At 30.1% G+C, this 12858-nt stretch overlaps 1 protein-coding gene across 2 annotated transcripts in view; it reads right to left on the reverse strand.

Moving 5' to 3' along the window:
- Positions 1-213: 213 nt before the first annotated feature.
- LOC136072067 (transmembrane prolyl 4-hydroxylase-like) overlaps positions 214-12858 on the reverse strand; it is a 79638-nt gene continuing 66993 nt past the window's right edge. For both annotated transcript variants that reach the window (XM_065820187.1, XM_065820186.1), the window contains exons 8-11: positions 10743-10800; positions 10396-10529; positions 2589-2679; positions 214-768 (exon numbers count right to left, since the gene is read on the reverse strand). In XM_065820187.1, coding sequence (XP_065676259.1) covers positions 454-768; positions 2589-2679; positions 10396-10529; positions 10743-10800 — 598 coding nt within the window. In that variant the 3' untranslated portion in view covers positions 214-453. The remainder of the gene's footprint in view (positions 769-2588; positions 2680-10395; positions 10530-10742; positions 10801-12858) is intronic.

Below are 12858 nucleotides of genomic sequence, written 5' to 3' on the forward strand. Positions count from 1 at the left end.
ATATTCTCATTTATCCGCCATTTAAACAAATAAAAAAGTTTAACAAATTAAATTATTATAACTTTAAACCCCCCGATAAACTCTCATCTAGTTTAAGAAACTATATTTAATATATCCACCCTAACAAGCCTTAAAAATATCCACCCTGACGAGCCTTAAAATCTTCAGCGTTAGGAAATTTGTGTAAAAACGTTTAAAAAATACAAATTAAAGTTTAAGAATTTAAAGTATTTTTTTTAAATACAAACTAATAAAAAAAGAAATCATAATAATAAAAAATAAAAAAAGTTTGGGAATATAACATTAACTTGTTATTTAATTAAAAATTAAAAAAAAAATATTTAACCGAAAACCTTTCAATTGTTATACTTTGTTACTTCATTTAAAAGATTTTGAAACAAAACTTTTATTTTTTTGTTATGAATTATTTGTTAACTCAGAATAAGTATAAACTTATTCTTTCTGACTAATTGCTTCAGCTTTTTCATAATCTTCATTATTTAAATATATACTAGGGATATGTCTTGAGTTACCAAACGGTGCAGGAATCCACATATTAGCCATCCATTTTTCTCCTTTTATGATATTGCATCCCCCATGTAAACTGTACCAGTCTAGTTCACCCATCCAACCATCCGTCTCATTGCGCAAATGATTGTACCACAAAACCGCAGAACCTTTTTTCGGTTGAATAACTAAGTTGGATAGTTTACATCCATGCATCATGTTATACTTGTCAGTTGAAACATTTCCGTACTGCACCATGTTCTAAAATTTAAATAATTTTCAATGTAAAAAAAGAAAAGTTAATGGTTCAGAAAACAGAATATATATGCACTGTTCCCAGAAACTAATAGAATTCGAAAAGAAAATGCTTTTCCTTGGACGGATTTCCTAGAACAAAAAGTTTAAAATCATTACGAAATCATCATGACTTATGAATTTAAAGATTTGTTACTTGTTGTTGAATGGTTCAAATTTTGTTTTCTTACTTGTATTAACGATTTTTAAATGGATATAAAATAGATACCTATTTAAAAAAACAAGATAGAGTCAAATAGTAACATATTAAAACAAAGAAAACCTCTGCTCTTAAACCAGATTTGTTAACTGTATAACACACCAGTTAATTTAATATTATTTTAATATTCGCTTTTAGATTACAAAGGTGTAACTTGCTTATAATTAGTTTTATGCCATAAACCTAAAATGTCGTTTTGCAGAAGTTTACAATTCTTGTTCGAAAGCTTAAACTTGCTGCTTGAAAAAAACCAGCTTATACTTAAACTTTGAATAAAATATCAAAAGCAGTTTCAAAAAACAACAACAACAAAAAACAATTAAAAGCTAGTAACTAAACAAATTTAAAAACTAAGGTCATATAAATAATTTAGGAATTACAGTGGGTGGCCATCACCAGTGGCAATTTTTTGTAAATATCGCGTAAAAACAAACTTTAAAACAAAAAAATAAATAAAAAGTATAATGCAAAGCTTTTCATTAAGAAAAGTATTATGCGATAAACAAATAAACAAAAAAATTTAAACATTTTGAATATTTATAATTACAATAAAATATTAATATTTTATTTATAGATATCATAAAATTAATATTTTAAAAACTGCCTTTATTTGCAATAACAGCATCATGGGTCGTGGCATGCTTGCATTTTATTTTTTTTATAGTTTCTGCTAACTCTAAGTTTCTGTGCTAAAGTTTGATAATCTTTTCAATAAGATCTTGTTTGTTAGTTAATACTTAATTTCAAACCAAAATATTTTTGATGGGAGTAGGATCTGGTGAGCTGCCTGGCCATTTAAAAATGGGTAAAACCTGCTGCTATCTTTACATAAATATAAGAAAAAAGCATAAAATAAAGATAATTGCTTACTGATGATTTGAGTTCACAAAAAATTAATGAAATGAAACAATTAAGCTTTGAATTAAACTAAATCACATTAAAACTTCAATCAAACTAACAAATAAAAATAACCTTAAATTGCCCAAAATGCAACAGATTTACAGATGACAGGTGCTTGATAACAGTCATAATAGCCAATTGATTAAACTTTTATTAAACATTACTGAGAATAGAAACATGTAACAAAAGAAAACATCATATTTTTCTTATCATATATGAATTTAGGCCATTTATTTGATACAAATTGTAAAAAAATGTGTGGTCCTAATGTGATGGCCAACCACTGTACCCTTTTAAAAAAACGAAATAAAAATTGACAATCATAAACATAATAAAAACTTTCTTATATTTTAAAAATAATTTACAAAAACTATATTAAATAAAAAAAAGATGTTTATTTAAAATTAATTCATTTAATTTATTAACATTTTTTATGATTGGTAAAAAAAGCTTTTTAACTATACTTCTCAACAAACATTTTAATTTTAATTTTTCTTTCTACTTTAATAATTTACTAAATTATCAATTTTATCAATAGTTATTAATTTCCCCTAAATAGTTCTCAATAAATATTTTAATTTTTATTTAAATTTTCCTTAGATATAAGTTCTTTCTAATTTAACAATTTATGTACCATCTCATTAAATGAATTTAACAATTTACTCACCATTTCGTTAAATGTGATGTTATCAGCAATTGGAAAAGCTGTTCCACCCCCTTCTTCTACATTATTCAAGTACAACACAAAAGTAATGTACCTAAAAAGCAACAAATTTACATATTATCCACTCAAAGTGTATTTGAAAACTTTAAGTAACCAAAAGTGATGTTTCTAAAAATAAATCAAAAAGTGATATATGTAATTGTAATGTAACCACTTGAGGTTTGACATCAATAAGTATGATGTCAATAATGTAACCACTTGAGGTTTGATATCAATAGGTATGATGTTGATAAGCATATAGGCATAGGAATGATAAAATGCATCCAGACCTTGGTTTAGAGCTGGATTCAATGTAGTAAAATTACAACTTTTCTTGTTTATAATGGTGGGCTAAATATTTTGCAAACTTTATAATGGTAGGTTAAATATTTTGCAAACTTTATAAACAGAGTTTATAAAAGGCAGAAAAGATGCTTCTAAAGCCTGACTTGAACCCAAGGTTTATTAAATGTTGATGAATTATCATTTTTCTGCTTTTCATACAAAACTCAAAGCAAAGTTTCTCTCAAACTAAGAACCATAATTTAGATGTTCTAATAAAAGAAACAAAAATAAAATAATCTTGTTTAAAAGTATCTTTATATATATATATATATATATATATATATATATATATATATATATATATATATATATATATATATATATATATATATATATATATATATATATATATATATACATACATATATATACATGTATATATACTTTATCAAAGTATTTTAAATACAAATACAAATACTGGAACAAAAAAGTATTTTAAATACAAATACTTTAAAATTATTTAAAATAAAAATACTTTTAAAAAAGTATTTAAAATACTAAATACTAAAAAGTACTCAATATAAAAAAAAGGATTTCAGATTCTCTTGTTTAAAAATACCTATAAAAAAAGTAACTTTAAGTTTAGTAATTTTAAAAAGTGAATTAAAAAAACTCGATTTTTCAAAACATATACAAATAGATTCCAGTAAATTAAAAAATTCCATTTTTCAGATCTCTACTTGATTGGGACAGACCGATTTTATAACAATATTTTTTTTTTGTTAATTCACCTCCCCAAGGCCCAGAAGGCTACTACAGACAAGGAGGCTACTTAATTGTGGTTATAACCCTCTCTCAACTCTATAACTCCGAAACACAAAACTTGACAAAAAGGCCGCTGCGCGGAGAAACAAGTTGAGCGCAGTACTACCAGGGACGTGGTGGGGATCGAACTTGGAACCTCTCGCTTATGAAGCGAGTGCTCTACCACTACACCACTACCGCATTGGTATATAAAACAAAAGTTCCCCACATCCATGTAAATACCTGAAAAATAACAAAAACAATTTATTTATTTCAAAAAACAAAAGATTGTGATAAAAGGTGAATATATCAATAAACGCTATTCAAATTAATTCATAAATTAAAATATCAATACTAATACATATTAAGGTGGCCCTTATTTTTGAAGTTTTAAAATATCATTGTCTGACCCCTCAGATGAGTTCCAATATATAAAAAAATAATTCAGGCCAAATATGAGCAGGATTGAACAATATTTAGAGGTGGCTCAACTAAGCTTTAGTTTTGTGAGAATACCAAAATCGGCGAAAAAAAATTTCAGGTTCTTTTCAATAAATGATTTTGAATATTAAATGAATAAATATATTTCAATCAATAATTTGAACTAGATATCATGTTTCAATAATGTACTAATCTAAAAAATAATTAAATATAAAATTATAATAAATATAAAGGTAATAACGCATAAAAAAATGTTCTTCAATATATCTAAATAAATAATTTATAATTTTCCTCAGTAATTTTATTAATTCATAATTTTCTTCAGTCATTTTTTTCAGTAAACAAAACTAAACATGTAATATAATTTAATATTAGCACCTATTGGGCATCTTATATAATATTTAAATAAATCTTGTGCTAGTTCTTTGTAGCCATCTTGTATTATAAATTTCTTCTTCTACTGTTGTTTGTTAATTAATCAAAATAAAATTTCTATTTAATAGTTATCAATAATCACAGATATTAGCAATCAGCAAAGGTTAATATGTCAATTTAATTATAAAATATATTATGTTATATATATAATTATATGAGGGAGTCTGTATGACTGTAGATTTCGTTTTGTATTATTGCATGGCATGTCAATGGCATGTGTAATTTTGTAATTTGTTTATGCCAAAAATTGCATAGTTAAATATTATGTTATAATATTATGATGATTAGTATAAATCTGTTTGGCATTTTCAGATGGCATTGCGTTCACAAATTTATCTTGTTAGCCCTGCTGAAAGAATTGAAGGTAGTAAATTGCCATCAGGGAAGCAGGTTCTTGGTCACTTTCTACATCTCCACAATGTTTTGAAAGAGGATATTCGAAAGGCTGCAACCCACGCTATTGAGAAAGTTGAAGATTTCTGGTTTCGAGCTAAAATTCCAACCAGGCATCATCAAGATTCCATCAAAAAGCTTGAGCAATTATTCTTCGAGTGGAAAAGTCTAAAGAAAAACAAGAGCCGCAAGACCGAGACTCAACAAACAAATGAAACCGCATTTTTAGCCGCAATAGAAGAACTGTTCGACATTGCACATGCTGACGCCATGGAGCTAATTGAGAATCAAGAAGAAAAGGTCTTTCTGGAATCTCAAAGAAAAAAGGGACGACCTGGCTGCATGGGCGGAATCGATAAGGTTCTGCTTCAACAACAAAAAAAGCAGAATGAGAGAAAGCAGATATTGCAAAAGAGAGTACATCGATCTCAACTTAATAAAAACACCTTGCTAGATAAAGCTGTGTTGGAGAGCAGCAGCGCTGATTCAGAAGAAAGTCAGTCTGAACCTGAAGATGAGGATCCAGTTCTAAGCACAAGTACTGTTACTCCTTCTTCTTCATCACGAAAGCGAGGGCGCCAAAGTGTTGTTTCACCACAGCTGGCATCTATGCTTGATAGAAATAAAATGAGCGACAGGGCTGCTATGATGGTCATCGTTGAGGCTTCGAGGGCTCTTGGACAAGACGCTGAATCACTCGCTTTGAATAGATCAACCATCCAACAACTCCGTCGGAAACACCGACAGCAAATTGCCTCCGGAATCATTCAACATTTCAAGCCAAATACTGCTCTTACAGTACACTGGGATGGCAAGCTGATGCAAGATCTGACTGGAACAGAGAAGGTGGATAGGTTGCCCATTCTTGTCAAAACAATGGGGCAGACAAAGCTTTTGGATATTCCAAAGATTCCTGCAGGTAATACATAATGGTATAATATATAATGGTATAATATATATGCCTACTTTTATTTTAGTTAAATGTTTTTATAAATTTTGAAATCATTTATTATTATGAAATGTGAATGTGAAATCATGTCAGACAAACTTTAATAAAGACTACTATAAATTACTTTTAGGCACTGGACAAGACGAGGCCAAAGCAGTCTATGATGCTATCCGAAAATGGGAGCTGGAAAACTTTGTCCATGGTATGTGTTTCGATACAACCTCTTCCAACACCGGTCGGCTGTCTGGCGCTTGCGTTCTTCTCGAACAGCTACTAGGACGGCCTCTACTGCACTTTGGTTGTCGACATCACATCATGGAACTGGTATTGGCTGCTGCTTTTTGTGTCTGTATGGGACCCAGTAAAGCTCCGGAAATACTCGTTTTCAAACGATTTCAAGCACAGTGGTCATCCTTTGACCAGGAAAGTTATGAAGATGCCTTTTCGGATGATGTCGCCTCAGCTGAACTCTCCGAAGTCAAACATGTAATCATTGTTTTCTGTGAACAGCAGCTGCAAGATCATCAGCCACGAGATGACTATCGCGAGCTGCTCAAACTGATGCTCATCTTTTTAGGAAGAAAGCCTACAGATTGGAAGAATTTTCGAGCGCCTGGGTCAATGCATCAAGCTCGATGGATGGCGAAAGCCATTTACAGTATAAAGGTTTGGCTGTTTCGATCACAGTTTAAGCTGACCTTGCGAGAGTCTCGTGGCCTCCTACGTGTGAACATATTTCTTGCAAAGGTTTATATCACGTTCTGGTTTTTGGCGCCTCTGGCTTACAAAGCCGCTAGGAATGATCTACAACTTATTCAACAACTCCAGGCTTACCCTGATCAAGATATTGGTGCCGCAACATCACGCAAGCTTGCGGGCCATCTTTGGTACCTGTCAGAAGATTTGATCCTTTTCAGCCTCTTCGATCCAGAAGTGGATTTCACTACGAAGCGCGAAATTGTTAAAAGATCATTAGAACAGGAAGGAGAAGAAGTACCTTTGAAACGTGTCGTGGTGGACTTGGCGACAGTACAACAAAAGACGCTTCCTGATTTTGTCTCAAAAAGAAGCAGAAACCTGTTTTCTATTCTGGGCATGCCAGATGGATTCCTGGCCGAAGATCCTGAATCATGGAACAGGAGAGATGACTTCAAGGTTGCAGAGGCAATCGTGAAATCCCAGGCAGTAACAAACGACCATGCAGAACGAGGAGTTGCCTTGATCCAAGATGCAACAAAGTCTGGCCGATTTAAGAGCGAAGAACAGCTGCAATATGCTCTGCAGGTTATCGAACAGAACCGGGCAAACTTTCCGAATGTGAAAAAATCCACCTTACTTCACAATTAACTAGTTCAACTAAGTGAAGATGTGTAACTTTGTGTATTCTATTGTTTCTGTGTTTGTCTCTGTAATTAAGAACTGTTTTTAGTAGTTAGAATTAATTTTCTGTATGAAACTGATGGCAAAATGTGCTGAATTCTGTCACAGACATCAAAAATTCGTATATGAGAAAACTTTGACGGCGTTGAGCCACCTCTAAATATTAATATTTTTTTATGAAACTTTACACATAATTTTTTTGTATGAAATGGAACCATTTAAAATGGTCAGACTTAACATTGCTCTTATTTAATTTTTTATCATCATATAAGGGCCACCCTAATACATATACACAATTCTTTTTGTTATTTCTGTAGATGCTAACTAAAAAAAGAATAATTCTTTTAAAGGACTAAATAAACATTTCACTTACAAACAGACTCAATCTTAAATGAGAAGTTTTGGCTTAAAAGATCTGACCACCCAATATTATTAGCAAAATATTTATTTTGGATTGTTTAGCATATGCATTTCCTAATAGTAAAAATTTAATTCAAAAAAACAACGTTCATGAACATAAAAGCATAAAGAAGTCCCTGTGTAACACATAGTACTTTATATAAGATTTTTCATAGAACTGCTAGTAAGGTTGGGTTTAGTTTAGAAACTTGTATTGTAACTTTATCCCTTCCTTGTCTTTATCAACCAGCAACTTGTTCTGACAGACTATAGTTATATCAATTGAGACAAGTTTTTTTTGAATAATTTCTTTTCATAGCACCACCAGAATTTTAATCGTTTTGTCTTCCTGCTGACAAATGCAATTTTTAAGTAACTTCTTGGATTCAGGCTGGCATGGAATCTTTTATTCCCCCACAAAGATTCCAAATAAAGCCTCACTATTTGCCATGGTTTTCCTCTCATTGTGCTGCTGCAACTTCTAATCGGAATCATTTCTTCCATATTTATTGCCAAAATAATTCTCTAGAAAACAGACATCTGTTTACCATTGTTAGAAAACATTGTAAAAAGGTTTTGTTTAATGTCAAAGCCCTCAGGTCACAAAATCTTGTATTTCGAAAATTAGGTTCCAGAGATTTCTGGAGAATTTTTAATGGTGGCTATTAGAAGGGAAAATCTGTTATTCCAACTCTTTTGAATGGTTCAGATTATGTTACCTCACCTAAAGACAATGCCAAACTGTTTGCTAAAAAATTTTCATCAATCTTATCTCTTGATTCCACTTATCATACCCTACCTGATGTTGCCGACAAACAGGTTGATCCATTGCTTGACATTTGTATCATTCCAGCTTCTGTATTTAAAATGATTTCCTGCTTAGATTCTACAACAGCATGTGGTCCAACAATACCCGTTATAGTCTTGCAAAAGAGTTCTTTGGAGCTATCGCCTATACTTTTAAAACTATTTAACAAGTGCTTATCATAATTAACAAACACTTAATCTCTTATCTTGAATCTAATAACTTTCTTCCTGATCATCAATATAAATTTTGATCTTGCTCTACTACTGATTTTATAACGGTAATAACTGATAGGTTTTATCGCGCATTAGACTGATGTGGAGAGGTTAGGACTATCACTCCTGACAATTATAAAGCCACTGATAAAGTTTGGCATGCTGGTAGTATAAAAGTTTTCCTTGACGGACAGCAATCTTCTTCATTTCCTGTAACTTCAAGGATTCCTCAAGCTTCTATCCTTGGCCCTATACTTTTTTAATTTACTTTAACAATCTCCCAAATTCTAAGGTGGCATTGTTCACTGATGATACTACTATTTATTCTTGTCTTAATAAGAAGCCAACACTCTGATTGCATGGAGAGAGCATTTGAGCTTGAAAAGGATCTAAATTCTGCTACTTAGTGGCTGGTGAACTTTAACTCATATAAAACTATACCACAACAATCTTTCCTATATTTATGAACGGTAATGTACTCAATGAGTTATGTACCCTTTGTCTTCTAGGAATAATTATTACATTCGATCTTTCTTGGGAACCATATATCAAATCCATTCTAAAATTAGCATCTGCCACTTTCTTACTCAAGATTCTATTCTTTATCTCTATAAATCTTTAATCTATACTTGTATGGAATACTGGTGCAATATCTGGGTCAGATCTTCAAATTATGCTGTGCCTCTTTTAGAAAAGTTGCAATCTTTTAAGTCATCTGTTAATCATAATCTTGCTTTATAAACTTGATCTCTTCCAGTAACTTCTAATTGTAGTTTTTTGCAGCCTTGTTCGAAGTAAAGATGTTAAAAAAACAACAACAATAAAACAACTGTTTAACTACACATTTCACAATAAATTCTTAGTTGATTTTTCTTCCTCTTGTTTGATGTTTTGAACACTTCTTGAAAAAAACTGATGCACAACTACCAATTTTAAAAAGAGACTTTGAACCCTTTTATTTAGAGTGGAACTAAAAGCCATGTCACACAAAACAGTAATCTTATTTATAGCATAAATATTTTTCATCATGTAATTATGCTCTAAGTGCTATCTTTAAACTCATAAGATTTATGCAACAAGATGTATCCAACAAGATAAATGCTACAAGATGTATGCAACAAGATACATGATGTATGCAACCAGATACATAATATATGTAACAAGATACATACAATTTTAGATCTTTTTGTTTTTTTTATTTATGTTAACCTCCCTAAGGCCAAGAAGGCATAAACTAATATTGCTTATGCGCGTCTTATTGCTATTTTTTTTCTTATTGCTATTATTAATATAAATTTTTATGATTTTATATTTTACTGATATAGAGTTTACATTACTTATTTAGGGGCACACTGTTAGTGTCCAACTCTTGCATTCCTTTAGAACATATTAGTTCAAGTAAATCTAGTTTATCTGTAATCTTTCCATCCATATCTACCTACCACTCCCATTACAACTTTTTGATTTTTTTCTCAGTCATGACTGAGAAAACAATAGAACAATCTGATAAACAGTTTTAGGATCAAGCAAAAATATAATAAATCTCATTGCAAAATTATAATAGAAACTGTTTCAGTGTTAAAAGCTTAAGCAAATCTACAAATAATGTAATACAAATTGCTTTTTATAAAAACCATGTAATGAAAATACTTTTTATCACAATACCTGCATAATTTACATTCACCAACACTAGTGAGAACATCACCTGAATATTGATGGCAACATGGAAGATCCGCCCTTTGATGAGTTTCACTATCATGGTGAGCATGATAATGCCCATTAGGAAGGTAATTTAATACCTAAATATTTTTGATAAGAATAGCTATTAAAAAGATTTTAAATAATAAAAAGATCAGTTGAATTCAAATTAATTAAGTTAAAGAAATTAAAAAAAAAAACCACATATTACAAATACTATGAATCAACAATTAACTTTGAATTTTAATTAGAAAACTCATTATCTTTAAAAAAATTGTTATAAAGTTCAAGAATATTTTTTTAATAATAACTACCTGCAACATTTCACCTCCATATATTATTTTTCTATCCAGTCCAGTTAACTTTACCAATCTATACAGACATACATATTATTATCATTACCAATATATCTATCTATCTATCTATCTATCTATCTATCTATCTATCTATCTATCTATATATATATATATATATATATATATATATATATATATATATATATATATATATATATATATATATATATATATATATATATATATATATATATATATATATATATAAATAAATGTATATATACAACTATAAATATATATAAATAGCTATAACTATTAAATTATTGCATAAATAACAATATTTCGAAGTAAAAACTTTGTTAATAAGTATATAAAATAAAAACATAAAAAAAAATATATAATTTACTTTCCTATCCACAGTTTGCCAATTATGGCCCTGACCCTCAAATTGAAGACCAAAAAAATAATAATATGTGCAGTTGAGATACTTAGAGTTCATTTGGCATAAAACTTAAATTTTGGTTGCACTGTCCAAGAGAGAATATTAAGTTTAAAGTAAGATGGTCTCTGCAACATTATCAACATAAAAAAATGGCGTTTGAATAAAATGATGGCCAATTACTTATCTATTTTATATTTAATGATATATATGTGACTTTTCATAGATTTTTCATCTTCATGTTAAAATAGAACCATTTTTTTGCCTTTGTTTAAAATGTTTTATTCCTATTTGAGACAAACATACTAGATAGAAAGCAAAATTTTATAAAAAATTTATAAATTTTTAGTTCAGTCAGTCTCCATCAAAATGTTTTAAAGAGCCATCTTTTAAATAAGGCAAAATAAGTATTCAACTTTTAAAACAGTATAAGGCTGAAGAGTATTTAAAGGGCTTTCAGTAGAAAATGAATGAAGCAATTATCTTTTCATTTGGTTGATTTTTAGAGCTTCAAAGCGAGGTAGGTAAGGAACCAATTTATATATACTGTTTTTGAAGAAATTTTTCTCAATATTTCAGTCTTTGATAATTGTCTGTGCCTGTAATGGTATTTTTTAGCTTTCATAAAGATCAAAGATAAGTCATAAAGATACAAAAATAAGACAAAATAAAAGCTTGGATTGCCTACTGCTTCATTCTTTATTTTTTTATGCACCAAGTTAGGTTATGCACCAGGTTAGGTTATAGATGACAAGAATTTGAGCCATAGAAATAAAAGCATCATTAAAAGTTTTATTTTTTCCTTCTAATCATAAATTAATTTAAGAAAGCATAAAAGAATCTTTCTTGACTAATTTTTTTACAAAACAGGTTTCAAACAGGTTTCAAATTGTTTTCAAAGTAATTCAAATTGCACATAAAGGATATTCTGTATTTGAAAATTAGCAGAAGTTTGATGTTGAACCAAAGATATTTTTCTTTTTCAGCTTTTGACCTAAAGATGTTTGCTGTTGTAGTATAATGACTAAGCTTAGTGTTGTAAATATTGATGAACTCTTCAACGTGGTGAAAAACAATGTGAACTTTTGTAGTCATTGTGACCAGCAGTGTCAGGTAGCATTCTTGAAATTCTTTGATGTGAACTACAAAATATGGAGACAGATTGTTTCTGAAGGAACAACAAACAACACTTTGAAAGTGTTTGAAAGTCTTGACAAAGTTCATGGCAGAAATAACTTGATGTTTGGTCATCAGCTCTCTACTGTGTTAGAGTTGAATGTTCAAATGCAGTTTTGAAGGCCAATCACTGGCTCCTTTCCAGATTCTCTTGTAAAGATGATTCACCACCCCAAGCAAGAGATGGAGTTCCATTAGAGAAATAAGTTCCAAGACAGTTTTGAAAGCATGCTCTGCTAGGATAAGAGGCTTGTGAACTACAATCAGGTACTTCTTTGCCTTAAATTTGCTTCATACCTTGAATGTGAATTGTAAAGCTGGAATCAAGTTCTAATTGATTCAATTGTTCTTGTTTTTCCACCAATCAATATCAATTTTGGTGATGCTGCTTGATTTGGAAATTCCTCTTTTTTCAGAAACCAAGGCAGCAAACTCAAACAGACCTTGATTGAGGTGTCATTTTTTTGAAATAACAAATAGCAGATGTGGTAAAGAAGGATTCTAACTTCTTTCCAGCAC

Source organism: Hydra vulgaris, chromosome 15 (genome assembly GCF_038396675.1).
Source record: "Hydra vulgaris chromosome 15, alternate assembly HydraT2T_AEP".
Lineage (NCBI taxonomy): Eukaryota > Metazoa > Cnidaria > Hydrozoa > Anthoathecata > Hydridae > Hydra > Hydra vulgaris.